Here is a 24,460-nt window from a genome sequence, read left to right on the forward strand (position 1 = left end):
AAAGTCTTGATACATTTGACCCGCTAAATACTCGTGTAAATTATCGTGATGTTCGAGTCATAATTGTGGCTTCTAGAGCCACCAGAAAGACAATTTATGGAACCTTGTCTTGGACCGATATATCCCATTTATTGAATTATGCGCTACATCACCAATAATTTCAATTAATAATCTGTCATATAAGATTTTTATAAAGACTAAGAGTTAAAATGTTATTCAGCTGTAACCTGGGCTGAGGAGTCATACTATTTTTAACCAAATTCAGATACGTTTCATTTTTTTTTTTTTTTTTTTTTTTTTTGAATCGACTCAGATTCCGGAGTGAAGTAGAGAATAAAATGTGAAAAGTGAAGTAGCTATTTTGAACCCACAAAATATCTATTTCATAGCTTCAAATGTATGGGACCGGAATTCGACATCTAAAAAACTAAGTTGTTAAACAAATTTCTTTCCTATCAATTGAAAATCTAACATTGACGAAAATATGTTTGTTTTAATTACGTTTAGTTTGGAACCATGAAAATGATGGCCCTGTATTTCCAAAAATCAAAAAAAAAAAAAAAAAAATGCCAACCGGTGTTTCACTTAATAATCGTTAGTTCTTAAAAAAACAGATCCAACAGCTCTCAAATGTATAAATAAATATAATTCCGGTAGCGCCATCTATGTGTCAGTTAGGGTACTAGAATTATCAAAGAAATGAGTGCCACTCCATGTGATATTACATCAGCCAAATATGTTGGCATTGCTGCAAATGATGTTGTTGTGGTTCATATGCCACTCTGTTGCATTCAATTTGGCTATCGATTTCTTTCGTTTTTCTTTTACACGTTATGATTTTGCATATTGCAAACATCATAACAAGGGGAGGTGGTTCGACTTTACCACCGGCCGGCATATTCATAATTAATTTTTTGGGTATAAAAGTTATTGTTAATAATGTCTAGAATCACAAACAGTTGTAAGCAGTCAACACGAACAAACAACCAAAAATCAACAACTTAATCAGAATAATGCACAAGGTGAGTTGTGTACAGGATGCTTTCATACCGAAAAAATAAGAAAATTAAATTAATTTTTATTGTGTTACAGTTATTGATTGTGAGTGCCTTGTTGGCAGTTGCCTCAGCAGTAGCCCTGCCAGCACCCATATATCCTGCCTATGCCGGCGTATTACCAGCCATTGGAAAAATTGGCAAAATAGTTGGTCCCGAACCATATGATACAAATCCTCAATACAGTTTTAGCTATGCGGTGAATGTAAGTAAAAAAACCATTAACAACATTTAGAAATTCGGAGGAAATATATTCATGTATTTTTTAGGATCCCACTACCGGTGATGTTAAAAATCAAGAAGAAACTCGCGATGGTGACAACACCAAGGGAGCCTATTCCTTGATTGAACCTGATGGTACTCGCCTTTTAGTTCAATATACTGCAGATTCCATTAATGGTTTTAATGCGATCGTTCAACGTGAAGGTGTCGCCAAAGTGGCTAAAGTATTAACACCGGTTACCAAGATTTTGACACCTGCTCCACTATATCAATCACCGATTTTGGCTAAACCTCTTCTATCAGGTTTGTCCGCGTATCCAGCTTTAGGGTCTTATCGAATCTAAGTAGAGTTTTAAATATGTATGTTTACAACTACGGCTATGATGATACAATCCACCCATACAAACACACATTCGGAGGCCTGCACTCTGCGTGAATGTTGGTGCTTAATTTTAAGTCTCTAATACAAGGATACTCTTCAATATTACTTTAATATCACAATTTATATTTTCTTATTTCTCATATTTTTTTTCTTTTCAATGCATTTTTTATCCTTTGATTGTAATCACACTTCATTTCCTCATCTATTATTTATAAGTTCATTTGTACACAGCAACATTTGTATTTGAAATGCAAGAAATAAATAAAGAAAGCTTTCTTTAAATGCAATTAAATTAGTGTTATTCTTTAACCCTTTCAGTGTTAAAAAAATTGTATAGTACTTGCAAATTAAAAAAAAAAATAAAAATTTTATTAGGCTGATATATGAGTATCCAAAGTAAAAACCTGTTGTATAGCTGGTTAATAGAGGTACATTTCAAAATTTGTTTACTCGAAAAGATATTTTTCAAAGCGAAAATATGTTTGTTTTTCAAAGCGAAAATATGTTTGACCACTGTAGCTAGAAAATAGATGCCCTGGTCTTCTGGTGGGATTATTATACCCATCATACTTGTCCTTAGCGAAATATTCAAATTTTTTTCGCTAAAATCGAAATTTTGACACAAATTTATATAAATTTAAACTAGCTTCAGTTATTTTGGCATTGTTGTTGTGGTGTAAATTTAAATGAATATTACAATTCTGAATTAATAAAATAATGATATCGTACTGTAATATCTCAAGGCTTAAATTTTCATTGGATCCAAATCTTGACTCTATGCAAATTCTTGTTACAGCTGTCGCATATTTGCAACTCTAATACTCCTCAAGACCCTGTTTTCTGAGAGAATTAATTAAACGATTTGATCATGAGTATATATTGTTCCAATAAGAGGTATTCGAAGAAAACGTTTATGTTTTGCGATAAATTTGAGAGTATTCTTCTGAATATATATTGCTCCAAAAAGAGGTATGTTTTAAAATAAATTATTGGATAAAGAGAAATTTATTCCGTTGATGGTGGAAAAAATCAATCAAACCGGCACTAAGAAAATAAAAAACAAGTAAAAAAGCGTTAAGTTCGGCCGGGCCGAACTTAACGCTGACAAATTTTTGAAATGAAAACATAGGGAACATACATATAACGACAATTCTTCCAATCGATTGTTGTAAACCAAATAGAAAATTCAGCAATTTCAATGGGGGTTTTCCTAAAATCTCAAAACCCTAAAATGTTGACATATATTATTAACGCATGGTACGGTGAAACATGTGCATAAAATCCTGAAAATACTCCAATTTAGAGGGTAATATTATATATGAGGCATACTAAAGCGGGACCAATATTGACAACATTGTGTAGAAATTAGCAACTACTTGGTGTTTTCATTACATATGGGTTAGGCCTAATTAAGGGCCGATGTAGCTGAAGTTCCAAGCTAATATTTTAGTTTTGAATCCCAATACCATCCACCACGCTAAATATTAAATAGGAAGGATGTTTTATATAGGACCTGGTCCTAAATGCGGTCGATACAGTTCATTCTCAAACCTCACGTTTTAGTTTTTATGTCGATATCCTCCGAGCGAAAAATTATTACAACATATGGCTAAATCGACTAAATCGTTTTGGAATTCCATACTATGTGGGCTATGAACTGAAAATTTCGTCTACCGAATATTCACCCTACTATGGTGGAATACAGCTATGTGGGATAACCCCAATACACGGAAAAAATCCGCTAACTATTTTAATATAAAAAAGGGGGTTATAAGGGGACTACCCCTAAAAGGGGATGAATATTAATAATTTTTGGTAGGAAGATTTGTTACCATATACGACTACAAAATACCAAATTACAGCGAATTCGGTTGAAAACCGTGCTCAAGAACCCCAAAATACCGAAAATTGGAGGGAACCATGGGGGCTACCCGAAAAAATGGATTTATTATTAATAATTTATAGTGGAGAGATTTGCTGCGCAATAAGAACTCAAAGTACCAAATTTCAGCGAACTCGGTTGAAAAAACGGGCTCAAGAACCCCAAAATACCGAAAATTGGGGGTACCCTTATATGAGGGCTACCCGAAAAAATGGACCTATATTTATAATTTTTTTGTGGAGAGATTTTATACCCAATAAGAACTCAAAGTACTAAATTACAGCCAATACGGTAAAAACCCCCCAAAAACTGAAAATTGAGAAGTACCGTCGTATGGGGGCTACCAGAAAAAGTGGACCTATATTTATAATTTTTAGTGGAGAAATGTGGTATCCAAAAAGAACCCATTTTACCAAATTTCAGCGTATTCGGTTGAAAAACGCGCTCAAGAACCCCGAAATACTGAAAATTTGGGGGTACCCTTATATGGGAGCTATGCCTAAACGTGGACCGATATAGCCCATCATCGAACTTGACCTGCCTGCAGACAAAAGACGACTCTATGCAAAATTTTGGCGTTCTATCTCAATTCGTTTAGACGCTAGAGTGATTACAACAGACAGACGGACATGCTTAGATCGTCATAGAATTTTACGCTGATCAAGAATATATATACTTTATATGGTCGGAAATGATTATTTCGATGCGTTACAAACGGAAAAACAAAACTAATATACCCTCCATACTATGGTGGAGGGTATAAAAAAAAACTGCAAGAAAGTCAAACGCCAAAAATTGGTCACCTTTGTCACGAATTATGGCTTTCAAACGGCTTCTTTGACAAGTAAACACGATCATTTTGTTTGTTTACAAACCACTGGACAACGAATATTTTCTCATCGGAAAAAACCAAGTTCGGCAGTTCACCACTTTCGGCCAAGCGGTTGCGGTAGAATTTCTTGCACTTTTTGGAATTTCAATGACTTTACCCCGAGCTCATTTTTCAATATTTGTCGAATGGAATATTGCGATATCTTCAGCTCACGAGCTATTTTTCGGCCATTGCGACTCGGGTTTCGATCAAGTCGCTTCTTTACTTTTCGAACCATTTCTGCTGGTGTTGCCGTTTTCTTCCATCCACTTCCTTGACGTCGGGCTACGCTACCAGTATCACGGTAACAGCCGATAGTACGAAACACAAAAGATTTATTCCCATTTAAATACTGGAAAGCACACTATGACGCTTGAATTCCATCACGAATAACTTTTTTTCTGGAAAATTCTCATCAAAATGCTGGAATAATTTTAACAGCTGTTGGACGAGTGGCTTAGAAATGACAGCAGTCTGAAGTTAATTGCAGTTTTTTCATCTCATCCTGTAAATGGCAAAGAGTCTGATATACTAATAAATTATTTTTTTAAGGTCTTGAAACGTAGCTGGACTGATATAATATCCGGTTCAGAAATTTAGAAAATCGGTTCCTTCTTCTTCGAAATTTATTATTTTTCATCGCGCTATACCGTACTTTAAGCTATGGCGAATTTTTCCTTCCTCACTAAGTCTTATATACCCAATATGAAATTTCCACACCCCTGATCTTGACCTCGATTTTGTCTCACAGTGTTGTTAGTAACGTTGCCCAAATCGGTCCTCCGTGTTAAATTTTGCAATTTTGGGATTATAATTGTGATTTATGGAACAGACCATTCATAAATTTGTGTTTCCATTTGATTCCAATTTATAGTAGGAACATCGTGCAAATTTTCGTGATGATGGGTTCATAAAAAAGCGTTACACTAGTAACGCTAATAAATTATAATTCAGCTATTGCATATATTACTATAAGGAAGTTCCAGGATTTGGCCAAAGTTAAGTGTGTGTATTAAATGTCAACAATTTGCGTACTACCTCATAACCAAAATAAAACGCTATGATATATTCATTGACAAATGCAATTGTATTACAAAACGTCACCCAATTTTTTAATAATTTTCAGATTAACACAAAAATGAGTGCTACACAAAGTGTTATTACATCAGCCAAAAATCTGTTGGTGCTTCTGGTTTTCGTTTCTTTTTGCTAAAAAACTGCAAAAAAAAAAAATAAAATAAAATGTGGTGGGGTTCATACACCACTTCGCCTGTACTATGTTATGTTTTGTTGTTATTATTATTAGTTGATACACTTTTGCATAGTTACTGAGAACCTGATGGGTGGCTAAAAATTTTACCGGCAAATCAAAGCACATATTCAAAATTAATTTTTTGGGTATAAAAGGTATTGTAAACAGCATCTAGAATCACAAACAGTTGTTACCTTCTAACATACAACAAGTTGCAACACATACCAGTCATAATGATGCACAAGGTATGTTGAATCCTTCAGAAGGATTAAGGAACAAATTAAATCATAACTAATGTTTACTTTCGTTTAAGTTATTGATTGTCAGTGCCTTGTTGGCAGTTGCCTCAGCAGTTCTCCTCCCAGCACCCGTATATCCTTCGTATGCCGGAGTATTACCAGCCATAGGAAAAATTGCCAAAGTAGTTGGTCCCGAGCCATATGATACAAAACCTCAATACAGTTATAGCTATGATGTCAATGTACGTGAGAAAAATTAATATTATTTGAAAATTGTGATAAACGATATTCTTGTTTTCCAGGATCCCACCACCGGCGATGTTAAGAGCCAACAAGAGACACGTGATGGTGACAACACCAAGGGTGCCTACTCTTTGATTGAACCTGATGGAACCCGTCTTTTGGTTGAATATACTGTAGATCCCATTGGTGGTTTCAATGCTGTCGTTCAACGTGAAGGTGTTGCCAAGGTGGCTAAAGTTGTAGCCCCAGTTGCCAAGATTTTAACACCGGCGCCGCTATATCAGTCACCGATTTTGGCTAAACCTCTTTTGCCAGGATTAACATCGTTGCCATCCTATCCAGCTTTAGGTTCATACCGAATTTAAGTGGATACCTTTTGGTGATTTGCTAATTATGACCATGACATTCACACAAACGCACACACACACATTCATCTACATTACTTATAATAACGTGACGAAACTCTGCGAGTGTCCCACCCATCGTGGTGGTTAGAATATAATTTATGTTTAACAAATTATAGTTTTTTTTTATTTTTAAGAAATGAAAAGTAAATAAAGAAAGCTTTCTTCAACATATCAATGTAATTAAAATGTATGATTGTTTTTAATCCTAGATCCGATGTAGCGTCGGGTAGAGTTAAAGTTAAGAGAAAAATCGATCGAGATTTGAGATTTTAGTGCTTCTTAGACAGCAGACGTATGAACATAGTTAAATCCACTCCAAAGGGATTTGATGGGGCCCACTATGGGCCATATTAGACTACATATACTCTTACTCGTATTAGGATCATCATTCTAAGAAATTTAAGCCAACAACAAAGTCGTAAAGAGGAGCGGGATCGGATCGAGAAATACCTAAGAAAACTATTATTGTCGAGCCTTGGAACATTTGCGTCCTCGAGTGCTTAATGACAGTACTAAAAATATTAGAACTCATAGACCCCTATAGTATACGGCTATTATAAAGACCAACAGTATATATGTTCTACACCTGTAACCAGGGCTGCAGAGACAAGCTTTTTCTAATCAGACTCCGATACCAATCAGATTTATTGATAATAAAAAAGTTTCCCTTAAATACGATTGCCAGTTTTATGAGCCTAAAAGGTTTGAATTCAACATAGAATTATAGAACGAGTTAAATACAAAATTTTTAGCTAGATTATATTCCACTTCACAGATGTAGGGTTTGAGAAAGATTTTCTTAAAATATAGAGTTAAAAGAAGAATGGTCTAAGATTCGTCTTCCAAATTTAAACATAAAATTTAAATTTGTCATACCGTACAACAAAACACCCAATTTTATACATACATATTGGCCCACGAATTGGTTTAGCCACCATCATAAAATTGTGCCGCCACATTTTCGGTATTCTAAATATTATAGCCTGTCTGTGATTTGACAGCCCCTGTTGGCTGAAAAACATCTCCACAGAACATTTTCAATAAAGACCCCGCCAATTTTATTTAATTATGGCTTGGTGCGCATGTAATTTAAATCGAAGTGATTGGTTCTGTATATAGACCAAAAAGCTAAATTAGTCAAATCAGTAAATTGTAAGTAGATTACACTGTGCCACAAAATCAATGTCATGGCCTGTGTGTGTAAAATTCGCCATAGGTTAAAATTCGGCGATATGGCGTGATCCTTTTTTTTGCTGGTGATCCTTTTTTATTTTATGATATAGTAGCTTTATATCTTCATTTGTAGCTTTTGTATGAGTTTTTCAGATTACATTTCTTCAGAAAAATCGAACGTGAAACATTTCGTCCTTCTAACTCGATTCCATCCTATTCTACAAAAATGTCGCTCGTAAGATTTTAGGTGGTGTCCTCAAAAACAAGAAATCGATATTCCTATATTTTCATCGTCCTTTTCCATTTTATACCCGATACTTGCTCAGAAAAACTTGCATCTACAAACACCAATAAATTTCGAATAATTTTTACATTTTTAGGAACCCGAACCGAAACCATGTTTGTAGAATATATGGAGGCTAAAATATATCGTCATTGGTATGTAAAATAAGGACAAAAACGACGCGCAGGGACCCGAGACAGAATGATATGTTTTACCGCAATAGTCCTCATTCGAGTTGTGCGCTTTTCCATATCAGGTTGAGGTAAAATATGTGTATAGTACCAATTTGTGTATAAAGTACAAATTATTTAAATCGCTTCGTATTCGAAATGCACCCTTAGATTTTGTTTTGATTCTTGTAAAAATACATTGAGTATAATAAATCTCCAATTGGAATTATATCTCAACTCCAAAGTATGCATAAGGCATATATAACCAGTGAGCGGAGCAGTATAGTCGGACGGGGCCGACCATAGGATACCCTACACAACTATCACGAAACTCTAACATTCTGCTGATGTTTATTTCGAGCCTGGGCAATATTTCTGATATTTGCACCGCCTTGCTGATTAGATATCAACAGCACCTTTTCCTTACACTGACATATTTTCCGAATGTTACTAATATTCAGTCCTTCTAATTACTTGTCCATATTCCCTTCACCGAGGGCTGTGTAATTATGTTCGGCTTTCAAAAAAAAAAAAAAAAAAAACACACACACACAAAAAATTATGTTTTCGGTCCATTTCATTCCAAAATGATTATGTGATCATCACCGAAAATTATAGGCGTTGTCCTTGACCATTTGCACTGTAGTACCCAAAAACTCGTAAAACGCAAATAATTTCGGAAAACTCCATATGCCATAAACGGTCATCCGATTTCGGTGTGCACCCAAACAAAAATACATCGATCTATACCGAGTTCAATGCGGTTCCTTAAGAACCATGGATGACCCACCTCACGCTATTTTTGAGATAAATTGGGTACATCTCTCTCATTCTTTGCCAAATTTCGTGTTTTTGGAAGGCCCCTTCCCGCCGTTCTATAGATGGATTTTCACGAAGAAGACTTTATATCTTCCGAAAAGTAAAAATCCTACTGATCGCGGGTACCCATATCATTCCAGAAAAATTGGCCCGAAAAATAGGTTTTTTAGAAATTTGATCGCACAAAATGTTTACATTCGGATGAGTATTACTCTGAAACTGCGCATACTACATACATAAAACATATATCAAATTACCCAGATTCATTTTGAATCGAGCTTCAAAATGTCAGCATCATTTAAAGGTAGATGCAGTTAAAATTTTGAAAAATGATACATAAGAGACGTAGTCCCCATTTTGTAGGCTTCTAGTTTTACTTTGACACGAAGACCGTGAAATGAGTTCGCCTCAGCCAGTTTTTACACATTTTTTTACATTAAAGTAGACACAAAGTTTACAACGACCGATCAATTAACCCAAAACTATTAACTTCTCTTCATATAATTAAGGGAACCCCACCCATTCTCGATTTTAATTTGTCAAGATTTTCAATGGGCTGGTAAATCAATACCAATGCTTGTTAAGGTTTGTAACTTTGCACATATATATTTGAAGATTTAAAAGAGAAGAAAAATAATTTACAAAAAAATTTTGTTTTTGTCTTGTTGTTGTCCTTATTTTTGATGGCGGGCATGATAACTCCTCACTGGTACATTGGAATCCCAAAATTCCAACGGTGTTAGAAAGAGTACATGTCTGGCTCTCGTATGAACTAGGATTATTGACTTAGCTTCAAAATTAAAAAAAAATGGCGGACCTTTGAAAAAATATTTTTGGAAAATCGCCGAAGATCTTCACGGATTGACATTATCCTAGTTCATACGATAGCAGTACACTCACAGAGAAACGTGTAAAAATTTGGAATCGATTGGGTTATTAGTTTTTGAGTTATCGTGCCCGCCATTCGCAAAAGAGAAAAACGCGTTTAAAGTTTGAGAAGCCCTTTAGCCGTCACTTGATCCTGACACAATAAATCGGCTATGTCTTCAAGAGTTCTTGAGATTTTCACTTGAAATTTTGTACGGACATTTTTGAGTTAGTGTAAATTCAAATAAAATCAAAAAAAAAATTGACCCTGAGAACGGGGGGGTCCCCTTAATTACAAGACACAACAAATCAACTACAACAACATTTTGTCAATTTTTATTTTTCTTCATTAAGTCTTCAAAGTTACAATGGGGGAGTTCCCTTAAGAGGAGATTATGTCTGAGAATACTGAAATAATTGACGAGAGGTCAGTACATCCAGAAAAAGTCACAGTTAGGTGCGCTCTTTGGTCCGAAGGTATGATTGGGTTTTACTTTTCGAAAACGACTGTCACGACTGTCAGTTCGGAGCGTTATGGTTGTATGATAACCGTTTCAAGAGAAGAGAATTAATGCTTGCAACCCAAAATACCAAATTACAGCCATTCCCTAGAATACCGAATGCTGAGGGTTCCGTTAAATGGGCGATACCCTGAATCTTGTGTCAATATTAATAATATACTTTTGGTAATTAGATATTATATACAATAAGAATCCAAAATACCAAATTATAGCCAATTCGGTTGGAAAACCTGTCAAAAATACAGGATATTGGGGGTATCATTATAAGGTGGCTACCCTGAAACATGGGTTAATATTAATAATTTTTGGTACGGAGATGTGATATACCCTAAAAACCCAAAATACGAAATTACAGTCAATTCTATTGGGAAAACTTTTCCAAAATACCAAATATATTGCAATAGAAAACATCCTTGGAGTACTAGCAATGTCTGTGCAAAATTTCAGAGCTCTATCTTAAATATTGCGGTCTCTACCGTGATTTCAACAAACGGACAGACAGACAGATATTCATAAATCGACATAGAATTTTATTCTGATCAAGAATATATATATATATCTACTTTGTGCGGTCTCCGGTAAATATTTCGAGGTGTTGCAAACGGAATGACAAATTTAAAATACACATCACCTTATTATGGTGGAGGGTATAAATTAGGATGACACAGGCCTATATTCTAATGTGTGAATTTAGGATTATTGGTAATACTATTTTTTTTATACTGATCAGCTTACTAAAGAAATGAGTGCTAATCTATGTGATATTACATCAGCCAATGTTAGTGTTTCTGTTTTTCTTCTTAATCGCCACAAAAGCAGCAAAAGAAGTTGTTTGGGTTGCTAGCTAACAACTGTTGCATTCAACATGTGGTATGTTATACTTTCCGCACTTTTGTTGTTGTTATTAATATTTGTTACAATTTTGCATAGTAAAACCGATAACATTTTGTATTTAAAATTAAGTTTTTCCTATAAAAGATATCGCTGACAACGTCTAGAATCATACACAGTCTGCAGCAGCTTAACCGCATAAACACACCTCAAGTTGGAAGATATAGAAATCATAATGATGCACAAGGTAGAATTGGTTTATTATCCTTCAGCTGTAAAAAGAGACATACAATTTTATTCATATGGTTCCTTTACTTTTTTCCTTTTCCTTTTAGCTATTGATTCTCAGTGCCTTGATTGCAGTTGCCTCAGCAGTTGTCCTGCCTGCTCCCATATATCCTGCTTATGACGGGGTTTTGCCTGCCATAGGAAAAATTGCAGAAGTAGTTGGTCCTGAGCCATATGATGCAAAGCCTCAATACAGTTATAGCTACGATGTCAATCTAATTCACGAAAATTAAGTTCGTACCAAATATTGTGAAAAACTCGTCACTTGATCCGATTGTGAAAAACTCGTCACTTGATTCGTTTTGTCTATTCTAGGATCCAAAAACCGGTGACATTAAGAGCCAACAAGAAACACGTGATGGTGACAACACCAAAGGTGCCTACTCCCTAATTGAACCCGATGGTACCCGCCTTTTGGTTGAGTATACTGTAGATCCCATTGGTGGTTTTAATGCTGTCGTTCAACGTGAAGGTGCTGCCAAGGTGGCTAAAGTTTTAGCGCCAGTAGCGAAGATTTTGACACCTGCCCCCCTATATCAGTCACCAATTCTGGCTAAGCCTCTATTACAAAAACCACTTCTTTTGCAAGGTTTACCTTCATTACAGACCTATCCAGCTTTGTGTTCGTACCGCATTTAAGTGGTGATGACAAACGATGTTAATGAATAAAAAAACGGAATATATTTTTAATGCTGGCCATGACAACAACACAAACGGACATTATGTTATTTTATTGTGATACTCTGCGAGTGTTCATATTTCAATTTTTAGTCATTTATGCAATCATAAACTTAAACAATATCATAAATCTCATATATCACCATAAGTTTATTATCATCTGTCTTGTTTCGCTCTCCTTTATCTTATTGTTTGTAAACCTATCTCATCCTTGTATTTAGAATGTAACTAATTTGAATAATTATTTTATAAAAATAAACATGAACGAAGAAAGCTTTCTTTGCAAATACTCATGCAAAATATAGGATATTTCATTTTCAAATATTTTCTAAATCAATTACTACGCTTGCCCCAGTTGGTGGACTCTGATTTTAAGCTGGAAATAATAGCTAAACAAAGAGTGGAAGTATTTTTTTTAATGTTGTTGTTATTACTAAATGAAGCCACAGCAGCTCCCCTCATGAGCTGCTTCATTGAGGCCCAACGTGGAACCTGCTATATTGGCGCCCAACGTGGAGCCTTCTCTAAAATTCATTTTCAGCAAAATATTGACCAGCACAAGTAGATCGAAATTGGTAAAAGATTGGATGATGTGCAAAGTTTGGATGAAATTGGTTATTCATTTCGATAGATGTCGTGCGCACTAGACAAACGGAGGGATGGCCAAACGTTGGGCGCCAATAAAGGATATTTGTAAACCGGCTGCGAATTAATAAAAACGGATTTGGCCTAAAGAAAATTGCGGTATAAAATCAATATTCCCTTCCACAAATGGACATAAGACTGAAAATATAAAGCACAGAAAATTCAAATCGGAGCAGGTTTGTCGTATAACCTTCAGATCTGTCAAGAAAGACCTTATGCCCTGGTTGTGAGACTACTGCGAACAGGATTACGTTGCATCGTGCTGCTACAGCTCGATCACCAGTAAGTTTTCGTCCACGACGTCATCTTCTTTGTCGGAAAATGGAACTTCACCCCAGTCTCATCAACAGCAACCCAATCAGCAACATTTAAAGCCACAAGTTGCTGCTTCTACCTCTGATTGGGCATCATTTCTGCAATTTAATTTCAACGGTCATCGAGAAAAAATAGAAGAGATATTAGATTTTATCAATCGGAAGTGCAGGAAATCATACTCAATAAAAATTTTAGCCTACAGCATTGTAATAGTTACAACGTTCTGAAGAAGGATCGCACCGGAAATGGACATGGGATCTAGCATTCCTCATGCAGCACTCTGAGCTAAACTCCAGCAGAATTTTAGACGATTAATAGACGTGAAGCGCGTTCTGGTATAGCAAATTTGCACGGTGAATGAGGATGCCCAACCAGAATAAGGCAAGAGTGCCACAGTTCGCCAGATATACCAATCGTATTTCCCGGTTTAATAATTTACAATAACTGATATGCCGCACTTTCTTTAAGCATAGAAAAGCCAGCTGACAGGGGTTTAGACAGTTGATACACGGGTAGAAGAGCGTGATGCGTTCCGTCGATCTATCCCCGCAGTTGTCACCAGATTAGTCGCGAAGCATAAGCGGAATAAATAGTTGGAGCATCTAAAGTGTTGCAACATTGGAGCCGGTGTGAGTAAAATGTGAGCAAAGGATAATAGGACCTCTGTCACATTTGACGACGAAACTGTGACTCATTCGAAAAAATGCGTCAGTGTTGTGCATCCCGAGAGCGACAGCGCGAAGCGTAGATCTAAGTCATCTGAAGAGTAGAGCCCTGACAGAATCAGCCAGGAGTTAAAACCCTTAATTTTCAAAGACTGGAAAAAAGGACAGGACTTTCCTTTTCATTGCAAAACTTAGTTCATTAAACTTGACACGAAAGAGTATAATATAGGCACCGATTGTCACGCTACTGAAGCCAGGCAGGATGCAAGTAAAGGTAAATTATACAGGCCGATCTCACATCTATCACCACCATGCCATACTTCCGTTCAGATTGGAAACGTTGAATAATCAATCCGGAATAAGAAGTTCAAATCTTCAGAATGCATCAGGGAATTTCTTAGGGTGGGGTGATATCTCTGAAGCTATTTAACCTCTACATTTCCGGTACTCCAGCTATCTTGTGATTTAGAAGCCTTTTTCCTCGTAAGGAATATGCAAATATCAGCCAGGAAATCTTCAACCACATTGTTCACCACGTAGACTTAGGGTACACAACTACCCAACCGCATATCCCCCCGACCACCAACTACACCACTATTATTTGAGATACATTCGATAACATTTTTTAGTCGTCTACTCAAATAAGTTGAAAAGTAGTAATCAGGTTCTCATTCCGCTTCCCGACTGCACTTTGAGGAATCTTTGTTGATCTCTTATAAAACGATAGGTCTGTCTGTGGCCGGAGAAGTATTATAAAATGGAGCCTCTTATCAATATGCCTATCAAGCTGGTTTGAATAGCATTCAAACAGATGCAGTTGCCGACGTGTTTTTAGTTTTTTTAATAGTCCAACTAAGGGTTCTTCTCAAAATAAGAGCACATTTATATGTATTTTATAATATAGGTCCATATATTATAGGTATCCACATATCTGAGAAGTCCTTGGTCTCAGAGATGTGGATGAGCACTCAAAAATAGTTTTCAATGTATTCATTAAATATTTGGCCGGATTCGGATTCAAGTAGCTTTTAAAAACTCTAACTCCAACAAAAATGAATCGATTTCGGAATGGTGTACGCGATAACAAATAAACACAATTTTTTTAAATTCAATTTAAAAATCTATTTTAATTTAATTTAAGGACCAATTCGATGGCTACGGACCTTCTGCTTACATTATGGCATGAATCAATAAGTGACAAGTTTTTACAATGAAATAAATGAAGACCTTTCTCCACAGTACACCGCATATAATATTCTTATCGAAGATCTGTCGGCATTCTCGATCCAATTTTTATAAAGACTTGCTCAAAAAAATAAAAGTAGTATTCGAACCCAAAACACTAGTAGGTAGGATGATCATGAAATATTAGGCCCACTTTGCGTTTTCAAGATTATCGTAACGACAAAAAAGTAGAGCTGCGACAACGTCTATTGCATCAGCCAATAAAATGAGAAATAAACTCGAAAAAATAATAAAATTGTAATTTGCAAAAAATAAAAAAGAAGAGAAATAAGAAAAACACGAATGATTTTTGTTTTTCTCTTCTTTTGCGTTACAAAAAAATGCCATAGAAGTTGGTGTGGCCCATGTTGTTCTGCTGCTTTCAACTTGCAATAGGCCTGTGTATTTTTTCTCTACATTTTTTTTATTTGCATAAATATTTAAAACTTTATTGGCAACGGGATCGGAGGGGATTGAATTTAACCGGCACCCAAAAAATACAACGAAAAAAAAAGAAAAACAGATTTCATATTGAAAAGTACGTTTCGTTCGGTATAAAAGGAATTGTTGACAGAGTCTAGAATAGCAAACAGCAATTAGCAGTTAAACGGCATAAAACCTCTTACCAATCAGACCACGTCGAGCAGCTCATTACAATAATGCATAAGGCAAGTTGTGCTGGAGGTGTCCTTTAGCAAAATATAATAATTATCCTGTCATGTTATTACAGTTATTGATTGTCAGTGCCTTGATGGCTGTTGCCTCAGCAGTAGTTTTGCCAGCACCTGCATATCCTGCCTATCCAGGAGTAGCTAAAATTGCCAAAGTTGTTGGTCCCGAGCCATATGATCCAAATCCTCAATACAGTTACAACTACGATGTTCATGTAAGTTGGGAAGGATTTTATGAAGGATAATGTTTCAGCAAAAAAAATATTCCATTGTCCTTAGGATCCCACAACCGGCGATATTAAGAGCCAACAAGAAACCCGTACTGGTGACATCACAAAGGGTGCCTACTCCTTGATCGAACCTGATGGTACCCGCCTCATTGTCCAATACACTGTGGATCCTGTAAGTGGTTTTAATGCCGTTGTTCAACGTGAAGGTGTTGCCAAGGTAGCCAAAGTTTTGGCACCTGTAGCCAAGGTTTTGGCACCTGCCCCAATCTATCCGGCACCACTTTTGGCCAAACCGGTTGTGCCCGCCTATCCGGCATTACCTGCCTTCGGTCCATACCACGGTTAAGTAGTAAAGATCTATTAATGGATCACTGGAAATAATGACGACGGACAAGGCTTATTTTTCTGTTACATCGATGACCAACCAACGCATGCGCACACACTCGCACACACCTACAGAACGACAAACCTATAACAAACCTCAATTTTTATACCTATATTCCTAAGGCACATTCATCAAACGCCCACCATTTTAGTGACACTCTCGCTGTGACTGTGCGTGTGTGTGTGTTTCGATTTTTTAGTCACCAACACAGTAATATGCTTTATGTATCTGTGTTGGTATTTTTGTTTCTCATAAATCTCATTTTTTTCTCATAATTTTTTTGTCTACGATTTCTATTTTCATTTTCTGTTTATTGTGTAGTTTTGCTTTCTTCTCTCATTTCGCTTGCCATAGTATCTTTACAGAGTACTTCTTGTGTATTTTTTTTTATTCTAGATTAGAATTTATATGTTTAAAAATATTTAATATTATATAATTTGTACATACATGTATACAATAAAAAATGAACGAAGGGAGTTATCTTTTTTGAAATATGAATGCAATGAAAAAATCCTATAGTCTTCTTAATGCTGGAAAAAGGGATGGAAATGGTATTACTTGATACGGCAGAACCAAGTTAATATTATGCAAAAAAGGTAAAAACTGTGGAAACAAAGCTACCAAGAAGTTCTGTTGGACCTTAACACTATGTTCCACAAATGTTTTCCTTGGTCATGCATAATATTGTCAAGGATTTTAAATAGAGGAGGCTGAAGATTGGGGATTGTTATATTATGGGGTTCAAATTGATTAGTTTTGGATGAAATATTTTGGAATAGCCTCCACCCTATGAGTAAATGTATGTCAGGAAGTTTTTTTCTTCCTGGGGAAACACATACCAAATTACAGACACATGGGATAGAAAATTCAAGTAAGGCCTTAAACGTACAGAAAATAAGGCGGGAGTTTATATGTGAGCTATGTCAAAAATTAACTTATAATTTTGCGATTTATTTTCTTAACCTGTATTGCCGAATTAACTCACTTCGGTGGAAAACTGCGCCAAGGACCACCCATATACTATTCGATATACTATTTCTCGCATTCTGAAACTTTTGGAAGAGGTTATGTTTGTTTGCTTCGGAATCTGTTTTGATTTTCCTATCTATGGTACTCCACATATTTTTCCATTGGGTGAAGATCAGATAATTGTGTTGGCGATTATTCCATTATTCGTTGAAAAGTAGTTTCGGTATTTATTTGAGGTTATTTTCAAGTTGAAACACCCAAACAAGCAAGACATTTTCATTTTCAGCGCAGGGAACCGTAGCGTTTTCAACACATTTGTACAATCAATAGAATTTATTACTTCATCTTTCCCAGTACATTTGCCATACTGAAGCTTGAGCCTTTAATTTTTTTTGACCTTCTCACAGCATTTTTCCATGTCTGTGCCGTTAATATTAAACTTACAGTCATCCTAGGTGTCGTATCCGACTAGTATGAGCTTTTGGGATTCTTTTCAGACATAAAATAACTTTTTTGATAGTTTCCGGGCATGTAGGCCTGCTAACATAGCATAGTTCGTCCACGCATTGTCGTTAAGGTTATATTAAACGATTATCTCTCACCAATTCCGTTGAACTCTTAAATTGAAATTTTTAGTGCTATGACAATTTTTTTGATCAGTATGAACTGATTTTCTTTTGCAGAGGTTTGTTCATTTGATTACAAATAAATATTCCGATCATTATCAAACTTTGTTCCACGATTCTATTTTTGAATAAATGCTGGGAAGGGCATTTATACAAAGACATGAAAATATATCTACGGGGAATCAGGCATCACAGAGGCATGTTAAGAAATGTGTATAAAATGTAAATAAAATCAGAGGTCTGCAGCTTACGGTATAGCACTAAAAACGTTAAATAGTACTTGCTCTGTTGATATAACAACATAACAACAGAGGAAAAGACATCTATTGGAAATTGTTGACGTATTCATTGTCGTATCTTTATACTTTTATGTCTTTGATTTATTGGTGTTGGGTTTATAAATGCGGCCTCCAAAGCGACTAAATAAACTGACAAGAAAAAACATTTTTTGTTCATTGCATCATTCATTAAATATGATCCGATCACCACCAAAGGCTATAGATGTCGCACTTCACCATAATCGAAACTTTATGCAAAATTGGATAGCTATTTTTGTGACTTCTAGAGCGACCAGACCAGAAAATTATAACATAGCTTTTAATTAAAATTTCTTTATTCGTATTTATGTATAATATTTTTTTAAATATATAACTTATTGTAAACTATAAACCAATTTCTTTTTCCCGATACTTTTCTAAAAAAATATAATTTGAAGATTTAAAAAGGAAGAAAAATAATTTACAAAAAAAATTTTATTGTTGTTTTTTGTGATCAAAGAAAAGTCCTTATTTTTGATGGCGGGCATGATAAATCCTCACTGGAACATCGGAATCCGAAAATTCTAACTGTGTTGGAAAGAGTAAATGTCTAGCTCTCCTATGAACTAGGAATATTGACTTCGCACAACAATTAACAAAATGGCGGAGCTTTGATTTTTTTTTTTTTTTGAGAATCGCCTATTTTTGACCAAAAACTAAGTTAAAAAATGAGGAAGGTCTTCACCGATTGGCTTTATTCTAGTTCATACGAGAGCTATACACTCCCAGAGAAACGTGTCAAAATTTGGAACCGATTGGATTATTAGTTTTTGAGTTATCGTGTCCGTCATTCGTAAAATACTGCTTAGAGAAAAATGCGTTTAAAGTTTGAGAATCACTCTTGCCGTCACTTGAACCGACACAATAAATCGGCTATATCTTCAAGAGTTCTTGAGATTTTCACTTGAAATTTTGTAGGGACATTCTAGAATTAAAGTAGATTCGAATTAAATCCAAAAAATTTTGGCAACAAAAAAAAAAAAAAGGGGGGGGGGCATGAATCTCTTAAAATTAATAGCGCTTGAATTAAGTTGAATACCTATAAATTACTGCTAAAGTGAATGGTTTATATTCAATTTCATTTGCATTTTAAACTAGGAAGGGGTACAATGCACTATGGCTGACATCGCGATTTTAGCGGCATAAAATATATCCCGACATGCCAGCTTCACCAAATTTGGGGTGTAGAATACTAATGTTAGAAAAGGTGATTAATGAAAAATGGGCGGGCCACGTCCCCAGCATGTTGGCTGTAATTTGGTATTTTGGGTTCTCATTGTATAGAAAATCTCCCTACCAAAAACGATCAATATTGGACATTTTTTTCGGTATACCCCAATATTCGGAATTTTTGGAATTTTGTGCATTTTCTTTAAACAAATTGGCTGTCTTTATGTATTTATGGTTTTAATTTTGGTCAACTTTTTAAAGTAGTCCCCATATAACGAAACCTCGGAAATTCCGATATTAAGGGGCGTTTGGGCACGTTTTTAAACCAAGTTGGCTGTAATTTTTTATTTTGGATTCCCATTTATTGAAACGGTCGGATCGAAACTATCTAAAGTATTTTCTAAACTGTGGCAGGTTGAACCAGCAGAACCGTAGATAACTATCGATCAATTCTCCAACATCCATTGTACATAATACTTCATATAACGGTACTTCTAAATACTTTCTCGCTTCTGCAAGTCCTTTCCATTTAAGTCAAAAATTTATACACATTCCAAGCTCTAATTCATATTAATTTTTTTAATTTTCTACCTATTACGTATGGAATATTACTTTTTATGTAATTTTTGACCCTGGGTTTTTCTGCAAAAATGTTAATACTTCGTTTATTAGCAGTTATTAGCAGACACTTTAAGCATGACATAAAAATAGGGTTTTCTATGAACAATCACATATAAATAGTTTTTGTAACACTTTGTTACATTTTTAGTTTTACTCCATGGAAAATGTTAAAACTTTTCAAAATTTCACAAAAAAAATACAAACACAAAACACCAAAATATGTCCGAAATACAAACATGTAGCAAAATATATTTTTATATAATAAAAGTACTTAACTCCAGTATTGGAATTCATATTTATCAAGATTTTTTTCAGATAATATATTTAAAAAAAAACCGCTTTTAATATTACGAAAATATTGCTGCTTTAATTGTAATAACGCGTAATAAAAGTAATGTAAACATTAACAGCTGTTTGTACATAAAAAGGGTTGCCAACAGTACAAACTTTTTTCGATTTTTTCTTCTCAATATGTTCTGTATTGAATTCCATCAACAACTTTCGAAAAATGTTAAGTTGAAAAAATGACTTTTTGCCGCTAAAATGGCAATTTTGCCTATAGTGCAATGGTGTAAGCCGGCATGGAGACGTCATTGCCACAAATGTTGGTGGTAGTAGGAAATAATCGAATGAGATATAATTATAACAAAGAAAATGCATTACGTTTTTCTTTTCGTAATTCGGGATATAACCGTATAACCGTTTGTTATAAAATATGGACCTTGTGCCCATCCTGACAACATGAAGGAGCAGTATTGGTATTTTCTTTTCTGTTTTCTGGTCGTACTATTATGAAAATCTTTCGAATATAGAAATATAGAAGATGGACTAGAAGAGCATGACAATTACTGTTCTGTTCTGGTATTTTCTTTTTGTACCATAAACATTTGTGTGGGGTCACGCAAACCTCTTAACCGATCGTATCAACAACATCCTCAGCTAGTATCCAAGACGAAGTATCTCTAGTCGATAGAATTAGATCTGTAACTTTGGTATAAGAATTGACTCTAAAGATTAAGATAGTAAGATTTGATTGGGAAGCAATATCATTTACACTGTATGTTGGATCGCTTTCTTCGCATTGTCATGGATGGTGTGCTCCATGAGACGACTTAATCAGCAAACATCGATTAGTTCGTTTTGCAGGATTTGATGAGCAATTATGATCAATTGAGAGCTGTCTACGATAATGGCTAATCTTGATAAGGGAAACATGCAACTGTTGAGATGACGTGAAGTTGTTCTTCCACCTCACTCGTGCCTTTCACCACTTCACTGAGAGTAGTGATATCCTTTTTATACCCTCCACCATAGTATGGAGGGTATATTAATTTTGTCATTCCGTTTGTAACACATCGAAATATTAATTTCCGACCCTATAAAGTATATATATTCTTGATCACTGGTAAAATTCTAAGACGATCTAGCCATGTCCGTCCGTCTTTCCGTCCGTCTGTTGTAATCACGCTATCTTCTGAAGGAATTGAGGTAGGGTGCTGAAATTTTGCATAATGTTGTCTTTTGTCTGCAGGCAGGTTAAGTTCGAAGATGGGATATATCGGTCCACGTTTAGGCATAGCTCCCATATAATAGTACCAATTTTCGGTATTTTGGGGTGTTTTTCAACCGAATTCGATAAAATTTGGTACTTTGAGTTCTTATTGGGTACCAAATCTCCCTACTAAAAATATAACGGTACCCCTCAATTTTCGGTATTTTGCTAAAAAAAATTAATATAGGTCCACTTTTTCTGGTAGTCCCCATATAACGGTACCCCCTAACTTTCAGTATTTTGGTAGGTTTGATCGTATTTTTCCGCCGAATTAGCTGTAATTTAGTATTTTGAGTTCTTAATAGGTACCAAATTTTCCCACAAAAAATTATAAATATAGGTAAATTTTTTCGGATAGCCCCCACATAAAGGTACCCCAATTTTCGGTATTTTGGGGGTCTTGAGCGCGTTGTTAACCGAATTTACTGCAATTTGGTATTTTTAGTCGTATATGGTAACAAATCTCCCTACCAAAAATGATTAATATTCGCCCCTTACTTGGGGTCGTTCCCAGAACAAGGTCGATAATTAACCTTATATATATATATATATATATATAGATATTCCCCATGTTCGAACATGAACAGGTTTGGAAGAAATAATAAGATGGGCAAATGTGGGATGAAGTCAAAATTTTTGGAAAAAAATTTGGTCCAAAGAAACGTGGGCTCTAGGACCAATATTTAGAACCATAGAAACCGTAGAAATGTCGGTATAGGTACACTTTTTGGTATGTTCCCTATATTTTTATTTCGAGTACCTGTCAGTATATCTATGGTGGAAGGTATGCAAAGTTCGGCCCGGCCGAACTTAACGCTTTTTCACTTGTTTAGAGTTAAAACAGATAGTAAACGTCTGCAATGCACTCGCATGTCATTCTACCTCTGAATATTTCGAAAAACTATGTGTACGTCCCACTGAGATTCCTTCTCTGCAATGACAACGTGAACGTGTGATTTATGTTTTTTGTATTGTTTTATCTCTGAACTCATTAAAATATGATAATGGGATATTCGAAATTGCATGAATACCTGGTCGTAAAAAATGGCTTCTTATTGTTGGATCCCGCACCATTTGACAATAGCTCAAATAGTTCGTGTCGAATTGTGCAATGAAATTTTGGAGAAAAAAATACGATCGCGATTCCTCAAAGACGTTTATAAGATTGCCACAGTTGACGAATCATGGATCTATGCATATGAGCCTGAAACAACGTGTAAGTATTTCGAAGATGAGCCAAAAATTGTCCGTGAAAAAAAACTCTCCGAACTTGAGCATCATAGGAAGATCAATTCTGAAAGGGTACACCACAGTTTTGTTTTCCAGATGTTTTCGGAAAAATACAAAAAAAAAAAAGAAATGAGAAGACAAATCATTTTGAACCAGGATAATGCGAGCTCTCACACATCAGATAAACACAGCGTTTTTTGAATGGTCAGCAGTGCAACACTGACTGTAACCACACGCAGCTTCTATTGGAAGGTTGAGGGTTCCTTTGGGTACAAAAGTCCTTGCCAATTATATTAAGAACCCATACGGGCAAATTCGCCATAGATCAAGTTTTGATTTGTGGCTGATTTTTGTTTTGTCTAATTTATGTCAAATCGAGCGAGAAATATTTTAGTAACACGTTTTTATACACTTCACCACACTGTGGTACAGGGTATTATGTTTTTGTGCCTATGTTTGTAACAGGCAAAAATAATCGAGATAGACCCATGGTTCCTTTTGAGAATATGCATAGAATCACTTTCTAAGTCAATTTATGATGTCCGTCCGTCTGTCTGTCCATGTTAAATTGTAAACAAAGTACAGATCGCATTTATGATCCTAATTGGATGAATTTTGGCACAGCTCATTTGATTGGCCCAAGGACGAACCCTATTGAAATTGGGAAAAATCGGATCACGTTTAGATATAGCTCCCATATATATTTCCGTCCGATTTATTGTAAATGGTGCACCAAAGTCCCTATATATCTTTCGATTTGCACGAAATTTGGCACAGAGTAATTAATAAGGTCACGAATGATGTTTGCCAAGTTTCGTGAAAATCGGTTCAGATTTAGATATAGCTCCAATATATATCTTCGTCCGATTTAAGGTTAATTGTGTATCAAAGTTCCAATATATCTCTTTCGATTTGCACGAAATTTGCTACAGCGTACTAAATTAAGTATAGAATGATGTGTGCCAAGTTTCGTGAAAATCGGTTCAGATTTAGATATAGCTCCCATATATAGCTTCGCCCGAGTTTAGGTAAATAGTCTACTAAAGTCCCTGGACATTTTTTGATGTGCACGACATTTGGCACATAGTTATGAATAAGATCGAGAATGATGTCTGCCAAGTTTCGTGAAAATCGGTTCAGATTTAGAAATATGTATTTTCATATGTATTTTCATCCGATTTAAGGTAATTGGTGCACCAAATTCCTTGTATATGTTTCGATTTGCACGAATTTTGGTATAGGGTACTGAATTAAGTCTAGAATGGTGTTGCAAAGCTTCGTGAAAAGATCCATAGCTAGGCCGATTGACACAACGTACTGATGTTATATATATATATATATTAGTCTCTGGCAAGTTTCCCTGAAATCGATTCAGATATAGATTTATAACAAAACGCGTCGTCTGTTAGGATAAATATGTAAAATATACCCAAAGTGGTGAAGGGTATCATATAGTCGGCCCAGTCAGACGTTACTACTTTCCTTACTGGTTTCTTTTCTACTTGACTCTTTGCGTGATTGACCTATAATCGCTCATAGGATTATAGGTCCATTGAAAATTATAGTTATCAAAATCAAACACTTTCCTTCAGGTTCTTAATGTACTCGCCAAGGTCTTTAACTTCATAAGAAATTCTCCACCCCCAGACCATTAAAT

General features: G+C 35.4%; 3 protein-coding genes and 1 pseudogene across 3 annotated transcripts; all 4 read left to right on the plus strand.

The window, feature by feature from the left end:
- The first annotated feature begins 1,013 nt into the window (after positions 1–1,013).
- Positions 1,014–1,621, plus strand: LOC133328550 (larval cuticle protein A3A-like). Its single transcript, XM_061537109.1, has 3 exons — positions 1,014–1,022; positions 1,093–1,260; positions 1,325–1,621. The coding sequence occupies exons 1-3, from the start codon at positions 1,014–1,016 to the stop codon at positions 1,619–1,621; spliced, it is 474 nt and encodes a 157-aa protein (XP_061393093.1).
- Positions 1,622–5,897: 4,276 nt separating this feature from the next.
- Positions 5,898–6,511, plus strand: LOC133328551 (larval cuticle protein A2B-like). The gene is made up of 3 exons (XM_061537110.1): positions 5,898–5,909; positions 5,972–6,145; positions 6,206–6,511. Exons 1-3 carry the CDS (start codon positions 5,898–5,900, stop codon positions 6,509–6,511), a joined length of 492 nt encoding a protein of 163 aa, XP_061393094.1.
- A 4,617-nt stretch (positions 6,512–11,128) lies between these two features.
- LOC133328553 (larval cuticle protein A3A-like) lies at positions 11,129–12,144 on the plus strand (annotated as a pseudogene).
- Positions 12,145–15,750: 3,606 nt separating this feature from the next.
- On the plus strand, positions 15,751–16,279 carry LOC133328554 (larval cuticle protein A2B-like). Its single transcript, XM_061537111.1, has 2 exons — positions 15,751–15,918; positions 15,983–16,279. The coding sequence occupies exons 1-2, from the start codon at positions 15,751–15,753 to the stop codon at positions 16,277–16,279; spliced, it is 465 nt and encodes a 154-aa protein (XP_061393095.1).
- Positions 16,280–24,460: the final 8,181 nt, after the last annotated feature.

The sequence above is a fragment of the Musca vetustissima genome, unplaced genomic scaffold, assembly GCF_032173495.1.
Source record: "Musca vetustissima isolate MV318-11 ecotype Yass unplaced genomic scaffold, APGP_CSIRO_Mvet_v1 utg339043, whole genome shotgun sequence".
Lineage (NCBI taxonomy): Eukaryota > Metazoa > Arthropoda > Insecta > Diptera > Muscidae > Musca > Musca vetustissima.